The 24,766-nt window shown below is 39.0% G+C and overlaps 1 protein-coding gene across 3 annotated transcripts in view; it reads left to right on the top strand.

Annotated features, from left to right (window-relative positions):
• Positions 1-24,766, top strand: part of PIK3R4 (phosphoinositide-3-kinase regulatory subunit 4) — a 73,611-nt gene that overhangs the window by 43,136 nt on the left and 5,709 nt on the right. For all 3 annotated transcript variants that reach the window (XM_030876405.2, XM_030876404.2, XM_030876406.3), the window contains 3 exons: positions 2,258-2,423; positions 20,069-20,233; positions 22,979-23,190. In XM_030876405.2, the coding sequence (XP_030732265.1) occupies positions 2,258-2,423; positions 20,069-20,233; positions 22,979-23,190 (543 nt within the window). The remainder of the gene's footprint in view (positions 1-2,257; positions 2,424-20,068; positions 20,234-22,978; positions 23,191-24,766) is intronic.

A 24,766-nucleotide genomic window follows, 5' to 3' on the forward strand; every position in this document is an offset into this window, starting at 1 on the left:
GCCTGGAATCTGATGGAAGAAACTGATAATCAGTTACAAGGCAAAGGAAGTGGGAACAAAACTGTCACTTTGAAAGCCCACACGAAGAACCAATAAGTGAGAAATCCCAAGTCATTATTTGTGAAATTTGGATCTTCTTAGCTGTGGCAGTGCCTTTTAGGCCAGTAACCTACTGTTTTGTCCTGTCTGTGGTCCATGTTCCCCATTTAGAGTACTAGGTTTTACCTACCTGCTTAGTGTCATGCCACTTTCTCATTGAATGTCAGGCTTCTTAGAGTAAATTCTGGCTTTATATTTCTGAAGGGTTTAATATTAATTTTATTTAAACAAAAAGGTAAAAACATTTAGAAAATAATGGGTGCTTTAGAAAGAAAACAAAGTCACCTATAACCATCACTCAGCAATCATCAACATTAAGATTTTGGGGAAAGCACTTCTGTATTCTGAGGAGATTTAGAAGAAACTTAGAGATATTTCAGATGAAAATTGTATCTCACTGTGTTAACAGACATGCCTAGTGTTATATGGTAGAGCTAGTCTTTGATATTGGATTGGCAGATTTTTAAAAACATTTTTAATGAGTTTCTGTATAGATTTTAATAATAAAAATGTAGCTTGAAAACTGAGAAGAAATGTATAGTGTGCTTATGTGTAGAGACTGAAAAGTCATGTGAATCCCCACGGGCTTCCATTGTGAACTCAGGGGAAATTCTGGTGGAGAGCAATGGTTTAAAGATTTTAGAAATATTATTAAGTGGTAAGTGGCATCTTTAGTCACATAAATTTTTTTTATAAAAATAAATATCCTGGAATGTTTAAGTTGTTTCTGTAATATAGTTCAATATGATTTACCAGCCCTGCTTTAAAAACAAAAAAAGTTGACCACACAGTATTTTATGATAGAATCTGTCTTTATAAGTGGCATTTTAAAGTGGAGCTATACATTTTATTCAGTAATCCCAGAAAAGGTGTCAGATTTTGTGGTTCAGGAAATGTGCAGTGACTGTTGGGCTTCTGATTTTTTCTTTCCACACTTGAGTGGTTGTGTGAAATTGATTTTCTCTAGGGGGAAATGTTCAACCTAGCCTGCTAGATTATCTAGACTTCATGGGAAAGTGTTTTTGATTATTCTCAAATTCAGCATATCCTCCTTAGAAATCGCATTCAGCTGTTCTTTCCACACATTTGAGCTAGAGATCCAAGGGGAAACATTTTTCTATCATTGAGTATGCCAGGTTTGGCAATGGTCTTGGTTTCATTTTTGTTTCTTAGTAAAAGAAATAAGTTGATTTTAAAATGACTTTATTATTACTTAATTAGGCACAGTGCTGCTCCCAATACAGTATAATCTTCAGCATAGCTTTCTGTTTTGTTTTATTTTAAAATTGATTAATATTAAATATTATTAAATGTTATGCCTAATATAAAAGTTTATTTATCAAACATTGAAGATTGTTATATGCAAAGACCTATGCTAGTTATTGTGAATGATTCAGAATGAATAAGACATAGTTCTCTGGCCTCAGGGAATTTATAATTTATTAGAGGAAATTAATTATACACAAAAAGAATATACATAAACAGAAGTGTATAGATGTCATAAAGAAAGTACTAGAAAATCCTTGGGCATTCTGAGGCTATAATTTATAGTACTGTTTATACCAACCTGTTGATACCACAGAATAAATGATTGCAGGTAGGGAAGAAATAAATCAACATTTGGGTGTTTACTGTGGCCCTGGGACAGTGTTAGACTCTTTATATCTCATTTACCAATACAGTCATCCTTTGGGTTAAGTAATTTCCCCCTCATTTTACGTTTGAGTAAATTGAAGCTCATAGAGTTTAAATAAGTACCCCAAGGTCACACATGAGGGTGTGGTGGGTGTTTGAGGCTTTCAGGACTGGGCTGCCTCCCTAGTGCCTGATTTCTCTAGGTCAGGGTAGTCATTACCTCTTGCTATTAAACAAGTAGTCAGGGTTTTTCCGGGTAGCAGGTGACTATTGTGCCTTCTCAGACACTGGAAAAGGGCCCAGTGCAGTCTTTCTAAGGCTATGTGAACATGGGTGTCTTTCTCCATAGGCGATAGTATCTGTCATAGTCCAGTAGGGCACTCTGAATTGGCTAGCTGTTGGGACCCTTTGTTTAGTTCTTATGATTGTTCTCCTGTTGGCTGTTAGTGCTTGTAGCTGGGGGTGAAGGAAAGATTGTGTTTGTAAACTGCAACTTAAGACACACTCCTTTGCTTTTCCTTAGGGTGGCGGCCTAAGGGGCTACTAGTTGCACATCTTCATGAACACAAATCTGCTGTGAACCGCATTAGAGTCTCTGACGAACATTCACTTTTTGCCACATGTTCAAATGATGGCACAGTGAAAATCTGGAACAGTCAGAAGATGGAGGGGAAGACCACCACCACCAGGTAACCTATGCATAGGTGGAGAGTCCAATCATCCATCCATTCAGTCAGCAAGTATTTATTGAGTGCTCATTCCGTGACAGGTGCTATTTTAGGTACCAGCGATACAGTAATGATAAATGGACACAAATACATGTTCTGTGGAGCTTTCCTTCTAGTGGGAGGTGACAGACAATAAACAGTGTAAATAAGTAAAACATATAGTGTATTAGATGGTAAAATACATTATGGAGAAAAATTTGGCAAAAAAAGAGAGAGAGAATGCAGTAGGTTGGGTAGAGTAGAGTTTAAAGAACTCATCTGCTGCCTCATGGAGAAGATGTCATTTAAGGAGAGACCTGACAAAGGTGAGATAAAATGCCATGTGGATGTCTTGGGGAAGAGCATTCTAGGCAGCAGACACAGGGGCTTCAGAGGTTCTGAGGCAGAAAGATGTTTGGCATGTTTGAGGAAGAGCAGAAAGGTCTGTGTGAGTGGGAAAGAGGGTCAGAGGGCCTGAATTATACAGGGCCTTGCAGGCTATTGTGAAGGACTTGGACTTTGACTTTGAGTGAGATGGGAACCTTTGGACAGTCCTGAGCGGTGGAGAGACATGATCTGAATTAAACTTCCACAGAATTACTCTGGCTCTTGTGTTGAGAATAGACTGAAGAGGTGCAGGGCAGAAGTATTAGGAGGCTTTTTCTGTAATGGAGCGAGAGGGGGAAGTAGTGGGAAATGATCAGATTCTGGGTATGTTTTGATGGTGGAGCCATCAAGATTTGCTGAATGGGTTAGAGGGAGTATGAGCATATGGGAAGAGTCAGAAAATGATGGAGTGTCCAGCTGTGTAAGGACAACACATATTGTAACATGACCCACTGGAGTAGTCAAGAGAGAAGTAATTATTGAAATCTTTAAGACTCTTCAAATATGCATGATGTGATTATGATAAGTGGGATTATAAGAATTATTTTAGGTTTGTACAACTTTATAGTTATCTCCCTACTTGATATTCATATTTGTTCTGTGCCTAGTTTGGTCTGGGTCTGAAAAGAAAGCTACTAGAAATCAAAATTGAATCTTATGTACATGAAAAGATGTGGGGAACCTTTGGTGCTTTTCTCCTTATCAGTTCATTGACCAGAGTTAACTACAAAATGGTCAAACAACAAAATATCTTTGATAAACTAAAATAATTCAAAAGTTTACTCCTTATCAACCTGATATGATTTTGTTCTGTTTATTTTTTAAAAAGAGCTCTATATTTTTACAACATGCTTAATTCTTTTTCATGTTCATTCTGTCTTGGCATTGCATTGGTAAGAACATAAATCGAAAACCAGTAAAAGAATCCTGGCTCCATGTAGCAATTTTTTGTCCATATTTTATTATGAAATTTTCAAACCTCAAGTAAAGTTGAGTTTTGCAGTGAACAAGCATATGCTTGCTGCTAGATTCTAAATAATTAATAATTTTACTATATTTGCTATGTCATATAATTATCCATCCTCTTATCAATTCGTCTTTTAAAAATGTGTTTCAAAGTGAGTTGTAGACATGAGGAGACTTCCCCTAAAAACTTCAGCATGCATATTGTTAATATTTGTTTATATTTTTCCTTTTCTTTTTTGGTATAAAATTCATACTCTGTGAAGTACACAGATCTTAAACGTTCCATGAGTTCCAGCAAATACACACACCTGTGCAGCTTAAACCACACTCAAGATACAGATGTAACCAGGACGAACCCTCATGTTCCTTTGCATGAAATCCCTGCCTCTTCCCTGCCTACAACCATTCTTTTGATTTTCCCCCACCATTATTAGCATTTTGATTAATATTTTAAAAACCTCTTCTGAATATTATTTTCCAAATGGTTCTTTGTTACTATCATCGTTAGTTGCATTCATTATTGCTTTTATTAGGAGGGTGAGTTTAATTGACTGGAGTAAACTTAACTTTGCAAAAACCTCTCTTGTTAATTCCAAATGATCTTCATCACAGAGCCATGCCTTCTGTATCCCAGTGTCATATTTTAGGCAGTGGTATACCAGAAAATGCGGCAATTTAGCTGACAGTAACTGTAGTCTTTGGGAAGTTTGTATGATGATTAGGAGATTGGGTTCCCTCTGGCCACAGCTGCTCTCTTGCTTTGCTGTAATACCTGCTCTCTTGTTTGTGGACTGCAGTAGGCCTTGGCTTGGAGGTGCTTCATTCTAGGTCCAGGGAGGGGAGGAGGGGAAGGGAATAGAAAGTGTTGCCTTCATCACATGACTTTGTGAACTGATGAGGGAGAAGGAGGCCATTATTATTGCTAGAACCATGTGGGGAGCAGCTGGTGGCTGGGAAAGAGCAGCAGAAGTGATATTATATTTTCTTAGGAAATCTACTAGTACATTCTGACTACTGAGGCTTTTCCCTTATGCATTATGTTGGCTGACCACCCAGTTTCCAATTCTTACTTTCTCATTGAATTTGGATTCGTGATTTAGGCCATCTGGATCTTGGCTCTGCCATTTTCCTCTTTCTTATTTGACTTAAACTTTTAGTTTGTCCCCTGTGGACTAATTCTTGAAAAATTGCTGTTTTTCTACACTTTTACATAGATATTTTTCAATTTAATCCTTTGTAGTATTCTAAACTGTCTTTTCCATATACACTTTTTGTGCAACCCCATTTTTGGCTTATTTAGCTTCTCAGTTTTAGGGAAGATTGATGTATTTGATACTTGCTGAATTTGATGGTAAAACATCTAAGTGGAGTTTTGTCCCAATGAAGAGTTGAAACAATATGAAGCATGTGCAAGAAAGTTATCAGTGTTAAGATTACATATTTTAGAGTCATAGATGGTGTTGGAAGCTGAAATTTTTGAGTGCTATCACTACGCTGAACTAAAGGGCTATAAAGACCTGAGGAGGCTTGAGGCCTGAATTTTACAAAATTGAATTTTGGGGACAGGAAGCGAGTAGTCAGAAAAGAAGGGAGAAGAAGCCATTTAAGTTATGTCATACTGCAACAGAAGAGAGGGTTTAAGAAAGGGGCTTATAAACAGCTCTCAAATGCAGTAAAAAAACCAAGTGGCATGAAAGCCTAGTAAAGCATTTGGGTGTTCTCACACAGTGCCCTTTGGTGAAGTATAGTTCATACATCCATAATCCCTGGAGGACTTTTGGACATTATATATTACAAGCCTTTATGATGTACATATCCTAAGGAGATACTAAGAATAAACTCAGAGATTTAGTTTTAAGGCTGTTCAGATTGGCTTTCTTTTTAATTGTAAAAAACTGGAAGCAGACCAAAAGTTCAACAGTAGGGGGTGAAAATGGATAAATAAGTGATTGTTGTGGAAATACATTTTTTGATATGGAATATATTGATACAGTGTGTGGAAATATAGGTTTGAGAAGTAGGTTTAAGAACCCAGGTAGGGTTTCTGTTTTTAGAATGACAGAGTAAGGACTTTAAAAAAATCTGTTCCTCTATAAAAACAGTGAGAACACTGGCAAAAACTGTCAAAATCAACTTTTTCAGAATTCTAGAAATAAAAGTCCTACATCAATCTGAAAATTGTTATTCAAGAAAAACAGCTGACTCTCAGAACAGTGAGCCATGTATGTGGTCCCAGTTTCATCCCCCACTACCAAGCTCTGTGATGGCTTTGAAGACTAAGTCCCACAACTACAGTAACTATGAAAACCAACAGCTAAGTAGCCACTGGTAGAGTTGTAATGACTTTGGAACTCCCCCAAAACCCCATCTCCAGAGAATTGTCACTATTTGACCAGCTTGCTGAAAAGCTCCATAATCAGGGCCTATCTTTATTTCACCTGACCGTTGCCTTGTTCTTGGAGAAAAACTCTACCCATAGGGCATTTGTTGAAATTATTGGTGGTATTTGTTTAACATTGCAGCTCTCTGAGGTGGCATTCCCAGTTGTAGCTCATAAGAGGCTGACAAAAAACTTTAAAGGAAGAGTAAGATATCAATAGGGGCCTTTTGAAAAGTTTGGATGTATTCATGGATATGTGTAAGACCACATGCACTTGCACAGTTGTGCACAAGCCCAAGAAAGAACTGAGGAGACCCCAGGTTCTCACCTCTGGCTGACCTTGAGACTCTGTGCAAGCAGGAAATGAAGGATAAGGCCAAGTTGTAAACTGCTTTGCTGAAGGTGTGCCACAGCGAGCACAGAGAGCCTCAACAAAGGCTGGAGCCCTTATCAGTTCATGAGATGTAAGGAAATGTCATTAGCTGACCACTGATCTAACTGAACAAAGAGTTCAGTGGCCACACATGAGAGAGAATACAGACTTTGTAGAATTAGTCCAGGCAAATCATTAAACAAACACCAACAACATTGGTATATTATTTCCGAAGTTGATACATATCAATTAGAATGTCCAGTTTTGGACAAAAATTGCAGGTCAAGCAAAGAAATCAGAAAGTGTGTCCTATACACAGGAAAAAATGCAGGTAATAGAAACAGTACCTCACTGATCCCAGATGTTGGACTTACTAGACAATGACTTTAAATTAGTGACTAAAAATATGTTCAAAGAATTAGAAGAAACCATGTCTAAAGGGTTGAAAGGAAAGTATGAGAAAAATGTCGCAACAAATAGATAATGTCAAAGGGATAGAAATGATAAGCAGAAATCCTGGAGTTGAAAAGTGTAACTGAAATGAAAAATTTAGGGCTGAACAGCAGATTTCAACTGGCAAGAGAATAAACCAGGGACTTGACGATAGATCAGTTTGACATCCATTCAGAGGTATGAAAACTAAAAAAGAATAAAGAAAACTGAACAGAGCCTCAGAGACCTGTGGAACCAACATACACATGATAGGAGTCCCAGAAGGCAAGGAGAGAGAAAAAGGAGCAGAAAGAATATTTGAAGAAAAAGTGTTTGAAACTCCCCCAGATTTGACAAAAAACATTAATCTGCACATCTGAGAAGCCCAACAAACTCCAAGTAGGATAAAGATCAAAGAGAGCCATACTAGAGACATTATAGGCAAATTGATGAAAGACACAGAGAAAATTTTGAAGCAGCAGAGAAATGTGACTCATCTCGTACAATGGATCTTCAGTAAGGTTAACAGCTGACGTTTCATCAGAAAATGATGGAGCCTGGAAGTCAGTGGGATGATGTATTCAGAGTCTTGAAAGAAAAAGAGTGTCAATCAATAATTCTATATCTAGCAGAATTGTCTTTCAGAAACAAAGGAGAAATTAAGACATTCCAAGTTAAATAAAAATAGGGAATTTATTGTTAGCAGATTTTCCCTAAAAGAAATACTAAAAAGAATCTGTTGTGCTGAAAGGAAAGGATATGAGACTAACTTGAACCACATGAGGAAATAAAGAGCATGGGGTAAAGGTAGATACATGAGTGAATATAAGACAGTACAAATTATTTTTTTCTGTAATTCTTTTTACCTGCTGTCTGATTTGAGAGAAGACTATATAAAGAAATAATTATAAAACTGTATTGATGGGCTTATAATATATAAAGGTGTAATTTGTATTACGTTAATAGTACAGACAGGGGAGGAGGGAACAGATATATTGGAGCAAAGTTGGTATTAATCTGATTGTTTTTAGACGTTAATTGTATTTCCCAGGGAAACCACTGAAAGAAACACTTAAGAACATTTAGTAAAACACAAAAACACATAGTAAAAGAAACTAGGGAATTAAAATGGTGTACTAGAAAATATCTTTTTAACACAAAAGAAGGCAGCAGTGGTGGAATAGAAGAGCAACAACAACCAAAAAAAAAAAAAACCATGTAAGACACAGAGAAAACAAATAGCAAAATGTCACACATAAGTCCTACCTTATTGGTAATTCCATTAAATGTAGTAAAAAAGCAGAGTTGGCAGAAAGTATGACAAAATATGATATGACTATGTGTTGTCCAAAGAGACAACACTTTAGATTCAAAGACACAGCGTGAGAGTAAAAGGACTGAAGAAAAAGATACTTCATGCAGACAGTTCCTAAAAGACAGCTGGAGCAGCTATGCTAATATCAGACAGGATAAGGTTTAACACAAAAATTGACACTAGAGACAGACAAGGACATTTTATAATGACAAAAGCATCAGCGTGTCAGGGAAACATAGCAATTACAAACAAATGCCACTAACAGCAGAGCCCCCGAATGGAGAAAAAACTGACAGAATTGAAGGGGAAAATAGACAATTCAACAGTAATAGTTGGAGACTTCAGTACTCTGCTTTCATTATAGATGGATCAACAAGGCAGTAGAAGACTTGAACAACACTGCAGACCCACCAGCTCTAACATACAACTATAGAACGCTCTACCCAGCTACAGCAGAATACACATTCTTCTCAGGGGCACATGGAACACTTCCAGGTTAAATCATATCTAGGACAGAAAACAAGCTTCAATAAATTTAAAGGCACTGAGCCATATCAACATATATGTTCTTTAACCACAGTGTAATGAAACTAGGTATCAGTAACAGAAAGCAGTTTGGAAAATTCACAGGTATGTGGAGATTAAGCAACACATGGCAAAATAAGCAGTGGTTCAAAGGGAAACTAGAGAATATTTTGAGATGATTGAAAATGAAAACACAGCATACCAAAACTTAGGGATGCAGTTAAAGGAGTTTTCAAAGAGAAATTTATATCTGTACACATCTGTATTTAAAGAGAAGAAAGATCATAAATCAGTAACTTAGCCTTAACCTTAAAAATCTAGGGAAAAAAGAGAAAGTAAACCCAAAGCAAGTAGAAGGAAGGAAATCATAAAGACTAAAGAGGAAACAAATGAAATAGGGAATAGAAAATAAAGGTGAAAAACCAACAAAAGCAAAAGTCAGTTCTTTGGGAAGATCAAAATTGGCAAAGCTTTTCTACAATAACCAATTAAAAAAAGGGAGAGGACTCAAATTATTAAAATTGGGAATGGAAGAGGGGTTGTTACTGTTGAGTACACTACTATGGAGTACCGAGGAATACTACGAACAGCTGTATACCAACAAATTAAATGACCTAGATGAAATGGGCAGATTAGATTCCTAGAGAGATACAACCTGTCAAAAGTGAATCAAGAACAAATAGAAAATCTGGATAGACCTAAAACAAAAGGTTAAATTAGTAAGTAAAAGAAAAACTTCCCACAAAGAAAAACCCAGGCTGAGATGGCTTCATGGTGAATTCTACCAAATGCTTCATGAATTAACACCCATCCTTCAAAAAATTTTACAAAAAATAGATGAGGGAACATTTCCTAACTCATTCTATAAGGCCAGTGTTACCCTGATACCACAACCAGATAAATATATCACAAGAAAACAGCAGACCAAGACCCATAGTTAATATGGGCATTAAAATCCTGAACAAAATATTAGTAAACTGAATTCAACATAATAAAGGATTATATACCATGACCAAGTGCAGTTTATCCCAAGAATGCAAACCCTTTTCAATATATGAAAATCAATCCATGAATATATCATATTAATAGAGTAAAGGATGAAGACCACATATGATCTCAAAAGACTCTCATAAAACATTTGATAAAAATCTAACACCCTTTTATGAGTAGAAACGATTCAACAAACTATTATAGACAACTACTGATAAGGACATCTATGAAAAGCCCGCTAACTTCATACTTGATGGTGAAAGACTGAAAGCTTTCCCCTAAGGTGAGCCAGATAAGAATGTCCACTCTCACTGCTTTCATTCAGCATTGTAGTGGAGGTTCTCCGTGGGGGTAGTTAGATAAGGAAAAGAAATATAAGGCATGCAGATTGAAAAGGAAGAAGTAAAACTTAGCTGACAGTATGATCCTGTATATAGACTGTCTTAAGCAGTAAAAAGAAAAAAACGGAGGGACCTTCAAGATGGTGGAGGAGTAAGACGTGGAGATCACCTTCCTCTCCACAAATACATCAAAGATACATCTACATGTGGAACAACTCCTACAGAACACCTACTGAATGCTGGCAGAAGACCTCAGACTTCCCAAAAGGCAACAAAATCCCCATGTACCTGCATAGGGCAAAAGAAAAAACAGGACAAAAGAATAGGGTCGGGACCTGTGCCACTGGGAGGGAGCTGTGAAGGAAGAAAAGTTGCCACACACTAGGAAGCCCCTTCACTGGTGGAGATGGGGGCTGGGCCGGGGGGAGGGGAAGCTTCTTAGCTACGGAGGAGAGCGCAGCAGTAGGGGTGCAGACGTCAATGCGGAGAGATTCCCGCACAGAGGATTGCTGCTGACCAGCACTCACCAGCCTGAGAGGCTTGTCTGGTCACCCGCCGGGCCGGGTGGGGCTGGGAGCTGAGGCTCCAGCTTTGGAGGTCAGATACCAGGGAGAGGACTGGGGTTGGCTGCGTGAAGACAGCCTGAAGGGAGCTTGTGTACCACAGCTAGCCAGGAGGGAGTCCGGGAAAAAGTCTAGACCTGCCTAAGAGGTAAGAGACCATTGTTTTGGGGTGCGGGAGGAGAGGGGATTCCTTCCCTGTTGGCCCACAGAAGGCAGAGAGCACCACTTAAATGAGCTCCAGAGATGGGCATGAGCCACAGCTATCAGCTGGGACCCCAGAGAAAGGCATGAAATGCTAACGCTTCTGCTGCAGCCACCAAGAATCCTGTGTGCAAGCACAGGTCACTATCCATACCCTCTGGGGAGCCAGTACAGCACGCCACTGCCAGGGTCCCGTGATCCAGGGACAACTTCCCCAGGAGAACACATGGTGCGCCTCAGGCTGTTGCAACGTCATGCTGGTCTCTGTTGCCACAGGCTCGCCCCGCATTCCAATTATAACTACTGTACCCCTCCTTCCCTCTGGCCTGAATGAGCAAGTGTCCCCTAATCAGCCACTGATTTAATCTCCTTCTCTCTGAGTGGGAACACATGCCTGAGGGCGACCTACACACAGAGCTGGGGCCAAAACCAAAGCTGAACCCCAGGAGCTGTGCAAACAAAGAAGAGAAAGGGAAATTTCTCCGTGAAGCCTCTGGAGCAGTGGATTAAATGCCCACAATCAACTTGATGTACGCTACATCCATGGAATACCTGAATAGACAACAAATCATCCCCAAATTGGTGGACTTTGTGAGCAACTGTAGGCTTGGGGTTTGCTATCTGTGAGTGATGTGTTTCTGATTCTTAACGTTTATCTTAGTTTAGTCTTCAGCGCTTGTTATCATGGGTGGATTTGGTTTGGTTCTATTTTTTGTATTTTTAAAATATAATTTTAATAATTTTTTTAATTTATTACTTTAAAATTTTCTTTTCTTCCTTTTTTTCTCCCTTTTCTTCTAAGCCATGTGGCTGACAGTGTTTTGGTGCTACAGCCTGGTGTCAGGCCTTAGCCTCTGAGGTGGGAGAGCTGAGTTCAGGACATTGGACCACCACACACCTCCCAGCCCCATGTAATATCAATCAGCGAGAGCTCTCCCAGAGATCTCCATCTCAATGCTAAGACCCAGCTCCGCCCAGTGGCCAGCAAGCTCCAGTGCTGGATGCCCCATGTCAAACAACTAGTAAGACAGGAACACAACTCCACCCATTAGCAGAGAGGCTGCCTAAAATCATACTAAGTTCACAGACACCTCAAAGCACACCACTGGATGCGGCCCTGCCCACCAGAAAGACAAGATCCAGCCCCATCCACCAGAACACAGACACCAGTCCCCTCCACCAGGAGGCCTACACAAGCCACTGAACCAACCTCACCCACTGGGGGCAGACACCAAAAACAATAGGAACTATGAGCCTGTAGCCTGCGAAAAGGTAACCACAAACACAGGAAGTTAGACAAAATGAGAAGACAGACAAATATGCAGCAGATGAAGGAGCAAGGTAAAAACCCACCAGACCAAACAAATGAAAACGAAATAGGCAGTCTACCTGACAAAGAATGCAGAGTAATGATAGTAAAGATGATCCAAAATCTTGGAAAGAGAATGGAGAAAATAAAAAAAACGTTTAACAAGGACCTAGAAGAACTAAAGAGCAAACAAACAATGATGAACAACACAGTACATGAAATTAAAAATTCTCTAGAAGGACTCAATAGCAGAATAACTGAGGCAGAAGAATGCATTAGTGACCTGGAAGATAAAAGAGTGGAAATAACTACTGAAAAAAAAGAATGAAAATAATTGAGGACAGTCTCAGAGACCTCTGGGACAACATTAAATGCACCAACATTCAAATACTAGGGTTCCCAGAAGAAGAAGAGGTAAAGAAAGAGACTGAGAAAATATTTGAAGAAATTATAGTTGCAAACTTCCCTAACATGGGAAAGGAAATAGTAAAGTCCAGGAAGAACAGGGAGTCCCATACTTCCCCTTGGATAAATCCAAGGAGAAACATGCCAAGACATATTAATCAAACTATCAAAAATTAAATACAAAGAAAAAATATTAAAAGCAGCAAGGGAAAAGCAACAAATAACATACAAGGGGGAATCCCCGTAAAGTTAATACCTGATCTGTCAGTCGAAACTCTGCAAGCCAGAAGGGCAGGACATATTTAAAATGATGAAAGGGAAAAAGCTACAACCAGGATTACCCAGCAAGGATCTCATTCAGATTCGTTGGAGAAATTAAAAGCTTTACAGACAAGCAAACGTTAAGAGGATACAGCACCACCAAACCAGCTTTACAGCAAATGTTAAAGGAAGTTCTCTAGGGAGGAAACACAAGAGAAGGAAAAGACCTACAAAGAGAAACCCAGAACAATTATGAAAATGGTAATAGGAACATACGTATCGATAATTACCTTAAATATAGATGGAGTAAATGCTCCCACCAAAAGACATAGACTGGCTGAATGGATACAAAAACATGACCCATATATATGCTGTCTGCAAGAGACCCACTTCAGACCTATGAACACATACAGACTGAAAGTGAGGGGATTGAAAAAGATATTCCATGCAAATGGAAATCAAAAGAAAGCTGGAGTAGCAATTCTCATATCAGACAAAACAGACTTTAAAATAAAGACTATTACAAAACACAAAGAGGACACTACATAATGATCAAGGAATCAATCCAAGAAGAATATATAACAATTGTAAATATTTATGCACGCAACTTAGGAGCACCTCAATACATAAGGCAAATGCTAACAGCCATAAAAGGGGAAATAAACAGTAACACAATCATAGTAGTGGACTTTAACACCCCACTTTTACCAATGGACAGATCATCCAAAGTGAAAATAAATAAGGAAACACAAGCTTTAAATGATACATTAAACAAGGTGGACTCAGTTGATATTTATAGGACATTCCATCGAAAAACAACAGAATACACTTTCTTCTCAAGTGCTTATGGAACATTCTCCAGGATAGATCATATATTGGGTCACAAATCAAGCCTTGGTAAATTTAAGAAAATTGAAATCATATCAAGTACCTTGTCTGACCACAATGCTATGAGACTAGATATCAGTTACAGGAAAAAATTGTAAAAAATACAAACACATAGAGGCTAAAAAATACACTACTAAATAACCAAGAGATCACTGAAGAACTCAAAGAGGAAATCAAAAAACACCTAGAAACAAATTACAATGAAAACACGACCACCCAAAAACCTATGGGATGCAACAAAAGCAGTTCTAAGAGAGACGTTTATAGCAATACAATCCTACCTCAAGAAACAAGAAACATCTCAAATAAACAACCTAACCTTACACCTAAAGAAACTAGAGAAAGAAGAACAAAAAAAAACCCAAAGTTAGCAGAAGGAAAGAAATCATAAAGATCAGTTCAGAAATAAATGAAAAAGAAATGAAGGAAACAGTAGCAAAGATCAGTAAAACTAAACGCTGGTGCTTTGAGAAGATAAACAAAACTGATATACCATTAGCCAGACTCATCAAGAAAAAGAAGGGAGAGGACTCAAATCAACAGAATTAGAAACGAAAAAGGAGAAGTAACAGCTGACACTGCAGAAATACAAAGGGGCATGAGAGATTACTATAAGCAACTATATGCCAATAAAATGGATAACCTGGAAGAAATGGACAAATTCTTAGAAAAGCACAACCTTCCGAGACTGAACCAGAAAGAAATAGAAAATATCAACAGACCAGTCACAAGCACTGAAATTGAGACTGTGATTAAAAATCTTCCAACAAACAAAAGCCCAGGACCAGATGACTTCACAGGCGAATTCTATCAAATATTTAGAGAAGAGCTAACACCTATCCTTCTCAAACTCTTCCAAAATATAGCAGAGGGAGGAGCACTCCCAAACTCATTCTAGGAGGCCACCATCACCCTGATACCAAACCAAAGATGCCACAAAAAAAGAAAACTACAGGCCGACATCACTGATGAACATAGACGCAAAAATCCTCAACAAAATACTGGCAAACAGAATCCAACAGCACATTAAAAGGATCATACACCATGATCAGGTCTGGTTTATCATCCCAGGAATATAAGGATTCTTCAATATATGAAAATCAATGTGATAAACTATATTAACAAATTGAACGAGCAAAATTATATGATAATCTCAATAGGTGAAGAAAAAGCGTTTGACAAAATTCAACACCCATTTATGATAAAAACTCTCCAGAAAGTAGGCATAAAGGGAACGTACCTCTACATAATAAAGGCCGTATATGACAAACCCACAGCCAACATTGTTCTCAATGATGAAAAACTGAAACCATTTCCTCTAATATCAGGAACAAGACAAGGTTGCCCTCTCTCACCACTATTATTCAACATAGTTTTGGAAGTTTTAGCCACAGAAATCAGAGAAGAAAAAGAAATAAAAGGAATCCAAATTGGAATAGAAGAAGTAAAACTGTCAGTGTTTGCAGATGACATGATACTAAACATAGAGAATCCTAAAGATGCCACCAGAAAACTACTAGAGCTAATCAATGAATTTGGTAAAGTAGCAGGATACAAAGTTAATGCACAGAAATCTCTTGCATTCCTATACACTAATGATGAAAAATCTGAAAGAGAAACTAAGGAAACACTCCCATTTACCACTGCAACAAAAAGAATAAAATACCTAGGAATAAACCTACCTAAGGACACAAAAGACCCGTATGCAGAAAAATAGACACTGATGAAAGAAATTAAAGACGATACAAACAGATGGAGGGATATACCATGTTCTTGGATTGGAAGAATCAACATTGTGAAAATGACTCTACTACCCAAAGCAATCTACAGATTCAGTGCAATCCCTATCAAACTACCAATGGCATTTTTCACAGAACTAGAACAAGAAATTTCACAATTTGTATGGAAACACAAAGGATGCTGAATAGTCAAAGCAATCCTGAGAAAGAAAAATGGAGCTGGAGGAATCAGGCTGCCTGACTTCAGACTATAGTACAAAGCCAGAGTAATCAAGGCAACATGGTACTGTACAAAATAGAAATATAGATCAATGGAAGAGGATAGGAAGCCCAGAGATAAACCCATGCACTTGGTCACCTTATCTTTGATAAAGGAGGCAAGAATGTACAGTCGAGAAAAGGCAGCCTCTTCAATAAGTTGTGCTGGGAAAACTGGACAGCTACATGTAAAAGAATGAAGTTTGAATACTCCCTAACATCGTATAGAAAAAAACTCAAAATGGATTAAGATCTAAATGTAAGGCCAGACACTATCAGACTCTTAGAGGAAAACATAGGCAGAACACCCTATGACATAAATCACAGCAAGATCCTTTCTGACCCATCTCCTAGAGAAATGGAAATAAAACCAAAAATAAACAAATGGGACCTAATGAAAGTTAAAAGCTTTCGCACAGCAAAGGAAACCATAAAGAAGATGAAAAGATAGCCCTGAGAATGGGAGAAAATATTTGCAAATGAAGCAACTGACAAAGGATTAATCTCCAAGATGTACAAGCAGCTCATGCAGCTCAATATCAAAAAGAGAAACAACCCAATCCAAAAATGGGCAGAAGACCTAAATAGACATTTTTCCAAAGAAGATATACAGATTGCCAACAAACACATGAAACGATGCTCAGCATCACTAATCATTAGAGAAATGAAAATCAAAACTACAGTGAGATATTACCTCACACCAGTCAGAATGGCCATCATGAAAAAAATCTGCAAACAATAAATGCTGGAGAGAGTGTGGAGAAAAGGGAACCATATTGCACTGTTGGTGGGAATGCAAATTGATATAGCCACTATGGAGAACAGTATGGAGGTTCCTTAAAAAACTAAAAGTAGAATTACCATATGACCCAGCAATGCCTCTACTGGGCATATACCCTGAGAAAACCATAATCCAAAACCACAGTGTTCGTTGCAGCACTATTTACAATAGACAGGACATGGAAGCAACCTAAGTGTCCACCAATGGATGGATAAAGAAGATGTGGCACATATATACAGTGGAATATTACTCAGCCATAAAAAGAAATGAAATTGCGGTATTTGTAGTGAGGTGGATGGACCTAGAGTCTCATACAGAGTGAAGTAAGTCAGAAAGAGAAAAACACCGTATGCTAACACATATATATGAAATATATATTAAAAAAATGGTTCTGACGAACCTAGGGTCAGGACAGGAATAAAGACACAGATGTGGAGAATGGTCTTGAGGACATGGGGAGGGTGAAGGGTAAGCTGGGACGAAATGAGAGAATAGCATTGACATATATACACTACCAAATGTAAAATAGATAGCTAGTGGGAAGAAGCTGCATAGCACAGGGAAATGAACTCCGTGCTTTGTGACCACCTACAGGGGTGGGATATGGAGGGTGGGAGGGAGACGCAAGAGGGAGAGGATATGGGGACATATGTATACATATAGCTGATTCACTTTGTTATACAGCAGAAGCTAACACAACATTGTAAAGCAATTACACTCCAATAAAGATGTTAAAAAAAAGAAAAACCTATTTGAACTAACATGAGTTCCACAAAGTTGCAGAATAGAAGATTATGTTGTATTTATGTGTACAAAACTTAGTTGGATTTCTGTTTGCTAACAGTGAACAATCCAAAGATGAAATAAAGGAAACAAGTCCATTTACTCTAGCATCAGAAAGAATAAAGTACTGAGGAATCAATTTAACAAAATAGCACAAGACTTGAATAGTGAAAGCTGCAAAACATCATTGAAAGAAGTGATATAAAAAAAAATTATAGAAGATCTAAATAAGTGGAAAGACATCCCAGTTGATCTTCAGATTCTATGAAATCTGTATGAAATTTCCAGCTGCCTCTTTCTGCAGAAATTGACATTCTGATCCTACAATTCATAAAGAAATGCAAAGGACTTAAATAGCCAAAACAGTCTTAAAATTTAGGAAAGAACAAAGTTTGAGAACTCACACTTCCCAGATTTACTACGAAGCTACAGCAGTCAGGACACTGTATTACTGGCATAAGGATAAATATATTAATCAGTGGGCTAGAACTGACATGCAGAAGTGCATTTATGGTCACTGTTTTCTGAGAAGGGTGCCAGGACAGTTGAATGGGGAATAGAATAACCTGAAAAGATGGTGCAGGGATTACTGGGCAGCCACATGCAGAAGAATGAGTTTGCAGAGAAGTTTTCAAAATGGATCATAGACGTAAATGTAAGAGCTAAACTATAAAACTGAAGAAAACATAAGCATGTAGTTCTTCGTGACCTTGGATTAGGCAGGAGTTTCTGAAATATACCATCAAAAAGCACAAGTGACAAAAAATAGATGTGACTTCATCAAAATTATAAACATTTGTGCTTCAAAGGACACTGTCAGGAAAGCGAAAGGAAAACCCACAGAATGAGATAAATATTTTAAAATCATATGTTTAAGTACCCTGAGTATAAAGAACTCTTAACAATAAAAAAACAACTCAATTGAAAAGCAGAGGATTCAGATAGTGTCGGTCCTTCATACCTGTGGGTTCTGTAGATTCAGTCAGCCATGGATAGAATATTTTCTCTGGATATGGAACCCTTGGATACAGAGGGCTGACTGTAAGGGACTAGAGCATTCACTGATTTTGGAATCCACTGGGGGTCCTGGAACCACTCCCCCAAGAATATGAAGGGGTAATTGTAGATTTCTCTCCAAATAGGACCAATATGTACACAAAAAAGATATTCCACGTCATTAGGGAAATGTAAATCAAAACCACAGCAAGTTACCACGTCACACCCACTAGAATGCTATAATCAAAAAGACAATAACAGTGCTGGAGAGGATGTGGAGAAATTGGCACCTTTGTACATTGCTGGTAGGAATGTAAAATGATGCAGCAACTTTGGAAAAAAGTTGGCAGTTTCTCAAATGCTAAACATAGATTTACCTTATGACCCTGCAGTTTCATTTATTCTGGGTATTCTAGCTATAAACCCAAGAGAGTTGAAAACATTTGTTCACATGAAAATCTATAAACGAGTGTTCATAGTAGCATTGTTCATAAAAGCCAAAAAGTGGAAACCAGAATGTCTATCAGCCATTGAACAGATAAACAAATGTGGTGTATCCATACACTGGAATATTATTTTGGCACAAAAAGGGATGCAATACTGATGAATGCTACACCAGTCACTGAATTATACACTTTAAAATGTTGTACTTTATGGTCTACAAATTGTATTTCAGCAAAGCTGCTATTAACAAAAAGTGAACTAGAGAGGCATGATTAATTAAAAATATATAAAATGTGATTCCATATTAATTTGAAAAGCAAATATGAATATATTGTAATATGCATAGAAAACTCTTTGGAAGGATATATAAGAAAATGTCAATAGTGTTCCTCTGTGTGGTAGAAGTATGGTTTTACTTTTCTGTATTTTATGTATTTCAATAATTTTTGTATATTTAATATGTGTTAATTTGTATAATAAAATTAAATAAATTACAAAAGATGGAGATGAATAAATTTGGTGATTAGGGGCTTGTGACCTTTTAGGGGAATGGCCCCTTAGAAGGCTGAGTATGCAGCCCTTGCGGGGGGGCAGTGAAGGAGGGACTTTGTGGTGATGGGAGGCAGGCACCCTGTGTAGGTCAGGGTCAAGAAGTTTGGCAGTGAAACTTAAGGAGGATAGGCAGCTTGAGAGGTCAACGTGTGTGAGAGAGACTGAATATTATAATAATATTGTGCATTAATGAATGTTTTATGACTTATATGTTATTTACACTTTGTCCCAGTTGCATAAATTGGGCAGTCTTTGTTTTGTAAATGAGTAAACTGAGATGCAGAACAGGTTAATGGCTTGACCTAGATCATATGGGTCGTCAGAAGTGGAACTCAGCCCTTTGATTCCAAAGCCAGTGCCTTTCCTGCTGTGCCAGGCTGCATCTGAAGGATTATAGAATAACTGCAGGGGTAAGAGTAGGACTTAGGAATTGCAGAGAGGAAGGAGAACTGGGTCAGGGCCACAAGTATGGGAGTTCCAGCTGCAAAGGAGGATGGACAGTCTTTCTGTGATTGGAGAGAAGTGTGTGAAGGTGGCCATTAAAAAATATCAGAAGAAAAGGTGATTTTGTACCAGTGCTTTTGAGGGGGATTATTGTTTTTGTTATGAGGTCAAGGAGTGAAACAGACCTCAGAGTAGTACTTTTTGTTTGTTAACAGTAATGTGGCTATTTAATATCAGCAATAATAATACTCTTGTGGCTTTTCAGAAACGCAGTCTTACTTTTCTTTTGTGCAGGTCTATTCTTACGTATAGCCGAATTGGGGGACGTGTCAAGACACTCACATTCTGCCAGGGTTCCCAGTACTTAGCCATAGCGTCTGATAATGGTGCTGTCCAACTTCTTGGAATTGAGGCCTCTAAGCTGCCCAAGTCTCCTAAAATTCATCCTCTACAAAGCAGGTATCTATCTTTTGTGTTTTGTAAACTGCATTTAGTGTACTATAATTTAACCCTCCCTCTCTAATACAGTTTGGATCAACTGAGGACCTTTGAGAATTTACTTCTTTTTTTAAGCACGTGAAATAAATAAAATTGTGTTTCCAACTCAAATCTATCACACATAGTTTCAGGAAACTATGTCTGCCTATTACTTTCTGCCAATTTGCTAAAAGGTCAGAAGGGCAGCTTTGAACTTGTGGCCCATCCCAGTCTGGAATCTGTCTGAATAACCTAATTATCAGTTACAGCTTCTGTCTCAACTCTGGCTGGCTGATTTGAAAATGTGAGTGTTCTTCATTAAAGAAAATTCAAGTGTTGTCAGCATTTTGTTACTTGGCATTAAAACCTCTGGAGGTGATGGGAACACAGAGCAGAGGTTTTAGTCAGATGATTTGCTTATCATTTTAAAAACAAGGTCCTGGCTGGTTTTACCTGAGAATTTCCTCCATTTCTTATAAATTGTAGTTGCCTGTAGATTAAACACATGCAAGGTAAGATATTTAAGATCAAGCAGAATAATTTTTCAACTGACTAGTATGTGCTGCACAATGAAAATTCCAGAAACGAATAAGATGTGTTGTACTCTCTAAGAAACCACAGTCTAGTGGGAGAGACAGACCAGTGAACAGATGATTTCAGTGCAGTGAGACAGTGTGCCCTGTGACAGGGATGGGGGGCCAGCTTGCAGGTGGATAAGGAAGAAGGCCTGGAGGGGGTGACACCAGATGTAGCCAAAGCAGAGTAGTTGAGTAGGGTGGGGCAGATAAGTCAGACATATATGCTGTTCTGGAAAACATGAAGTTATAGGGAGGAAAACAGATCCATGGTTACCACAGCTTGGGGATAGGGGTAGGGGGTGACTACAAAGGGGCTGCACAAGATACATTTTGGGGTGTGGAGTTGTACTGTATGGTTCTGTGGTAGAAGATACATGAAATGGATTTGTCATAATGCATAGAACTGTATACCACAAAATGAATATTACTGTATATAAGATTAAATTAAAAAAACCCGAAGCAACCAGGATATTGGGGGAGAGGTAGAGTGCAGCCTATGGCAGTCAGTCTAACTGTTGTACAGATGAATCACATAGTCATGTGGAAGAGTAAGGGGAATAAAGGAGGCAGCTGAACAACTTGGGAAAACTGCAGGCTAATGACAAAAGGAGCTGAGCTCAAACGTTGTATTCTAGTTGGTTGTTTTTCACATGGTTATGGTTTAATAATTCCAAAATGACTTTATTTGTACACTAAGGTTGAATAAATGAGTAAACGTATTATAGATAATGAGAGCCAGGTTTCTCACTGGAGGAAAGAAATTACAGACAAGGAAAGGGGGCTGGCTAGAATGAAGCCTGGTGCTGGATAGATATCAGTATGGACTCGATATCAGTATGACTCATGACATACATCTTTGTGTATGTGTATACACACATGTATATGTACACACACATACATGTAGACACACACAAATAGATACAGAAATAGAGTTGGGTCTGTGTGCATGAGGGTAGTATACAGAATATACTTCCTAGCTCTGGCCGTTGAGAGGTACTAGACACAGGGGCATCCCCATAGCGATGAGCACTTAGCTCATAGACCTTGGTTTTAAATGCCAATAAAAGGGACCAGGACTCCTTGAAAAACTGGTTGATTCCAGAGCCTGGGCAGGGAAAACACAAGATGCATCTGGAGCATCCTGTGATGCCAGAAGGTTAGGAAGTGGTCAGTAAGAGCACATTGCGAGGGCGTTTGAGCTAGCCTGACAGAGTGTCCCATGGCCAGACTTGGAGCAAGCTGAGCAACAAGAGGCAACGACTGTGTTAGGTCATAACTCAGAGGATAAAATAAAGTGGTCCACAAGTCCATACTGACAGAGACGAGCTGACAAGAGAAATGGCAGCTTTTCCGTACAGAAGAATTCTAATAAGCGTAGAAGGACCAAGGGAAATAGAACACCACAGGCATGATTTGTCCACAGGTCCTAAAATTAGTGGAAAAAAGTTTACACAGAAGCAGGTTTTTGCATAGTCTGAAAAGAATTTCCCCTAAGTATAGAGTAGTTATAAATGGAAAAATAAAAAATAATAAGTTTACAGTGGAGGGTCCTGCCAGGCGCCATGATCCAGGTGGACATCACTGGCATCACGTGCTGACGTCAGGTGCTCCCATCTGTGCACTGAGACAGGCACGTCACACATGTGGTCTCCCTCCCAGTAAGGCACCAGCTCTGTTTGTGAGAACACATGACATGACATTCAGAAATGTCAAGGTCGTGAAAGGACAGACTGAGGCGCTGTCATAGGTGGAGGAGATGAAGGAAACGCGGCAGCTAGATGCCAGGCGGTGTCTTGGTCTGGAGCGGTTAGGTCACCAGTGGGAAAACTGGTGAAATCCAACCATGTTTTGTACCTTATGGGTACTGTACCAAGGTCAATTTCTTAGTTTTGATAAATGGTCTATGTTTATGTAAAGTGTTAGCGTGAGGGGAAGGTGAGCGAAGGATATACGGAAGTCTGTACTATTTTTGCAACTCTTCTGTAGTTCTAAAATAATTTTTTAAAAATGGTCAGCTATCATTGTCTTATGGGTCACAGAGTTTTTATTTCTTGACCATGGTTAGAATATAGATTCATCTTCAGTGGAGAAGGGTACTGTGTTTTTAGTGACTGGAAAAGTCTTTGCCTTTTGATGTGTGTCTCCTTAGAGTCCTAGACCAAAAGGAGGACGGCTGTGTGGTGGACATGCATCACTTCAACTCCGGGGCGCAGTCTGTGCTGGCCTACGCCACTGTGAACGGCGCTCTGGTGGGCTGGGACCTCAGGTCTTCCAGCAATGCCTGGACGCTGAGGCACGATCTTAAGTCAGGTCTCATCACTTCCTTTGCTGTGGACATCCACCAGTGCTGGCTCTGCATCGGTGAGCTGCCTTTCAAGTCCTTGACTGGGTCTGGATGCTACTGTCTGGAGTGGCCTTCTTAGGAAAGCTCTTTCCTTTTTCTTCATTGGTAATTTTCCCCCGTGTCCTTTTTTTTCCCCCATAATTATTATGTTATAATCACTTGCATTTTATTTTTTTCATTAAAAAACAGATTTGAAAAAGTGAAATCAATATTCCAACACATAAAACAATTTCCTCTTTCTCTTCATTCTTAAATGAGCCTCTTTATAATCATTATAGTGATCAGGTTTGCTGGCATTTTCTTATTCTGCCAGGGAAGCAGCAGGCTTAGTTTATGGATGAAAGCATTTGAATTTGGGCACACTTGGTTTTAAATTCCATTAACCACTGGCAAGCTGCTTATTAACTCTTTTGGGTCATAGTATCCTCATCTTCAAATGGGGCTCATCCTTTCAAGGGCTGCTTAGAGGAGTCAGTGAGGTAAAAGCATCCAGCACAGGAGAAGAGCTAAACAGTGGTTTCTTGCCTTGTGATTCCTCCCCACCTGCCTTTCCTCAAATGCTGAAGATGTACCCTGTGCTCTTGCTTGCTGCTTTCCTCTGTTTTAGTTTCACCTTTTTCTCTCCTAGGGCTTTGAACCTGCCCCTTTAGAAGGTACTAGAGTTTATTCATTCCCACTTGGCACTCTTTTTCAGAAGAATTATAATCTGCTGCACTTGAATATTGGTTTCTGGATTCCCTAACTTGCATTTGTGACATTAAGTATCTTTATTTTTATGTAGTTTTTATGAAATGTATTATTATTTTGCCTTTTGTGTGACTAAACTGTACTGGTTTAGGAATATGTAATGCCAGGCCTAGAAGAGTAGCGCTATTACACACGTAGCAAATTAGCAAATGGCACTGGTGGCTCTCAGGGCGGCAGCCAGTACTGCTGTGGCTATTTGAGCCATTGTCCTGGAGAGGGGCAGGGCGACAGAGGGACCCGCTGCCCCTTTTGTCTTTTCCCACCCCCATCTCTCCACTGGAACTGGAGACCAGTCTCGGTGTTAGGGTGGACATTATTCTTTGGGATGGGGTGCCTTTTCTCTATGGGGTTTAAGGTGCCATGGGCAGATATGCACGCATTCACCCCAGTTTCTACTGTGATTGGACACCCGTGCCTGTCTCCAGAACGTTTCGGAGAAAAGGGCACATGGAAATGATTGAAACTGATGATAGCTGCAAAGCTGCTACCACTTTGGGATTGGTAAAGTGATCACTGAATGCCAGTAAACCACCTCTGGTTATTTAAGGCAGCCTGAACATTTTGAGAAGACATAAAGATTCACTTTATGTCTTCTCTAGGCCTTCTGGGTTTTTTGTGGGCACTTTTGGCAGTTAGTAAGTGTCAGTAATTAATGAATCACTCGTTTTCACTTCACATCTGTTAGGCCGTTTTGTAGTAGCTTCGTGCCAGTGCTTTGTGTCTTTGGCGTAAGGCACTGTTTGACACTGGGGTTGGGGAGGGCAGCTTAGTGAAAACAAAGCCTTGTTTCCAAGTGGCTAAGCCAGGTTGAACGCGCATCCGTACAGAGCTCGCAAATTACCACTT

The sequence above is a fragment of the Globicephala melas genome, chromosome 4, assembly GCF_963455315.2.
Source record: "Globicephala melas chromosome 4, mGloMel1.2, whole genome shotgun sequence".
Taxonomy (NCBI): domain Eukaryota; kingdom Metazoa; phylum Chordata; class Mammalia; order Artiodactyla; family Delphinidae; genus Globicephala; species Globicephala melas.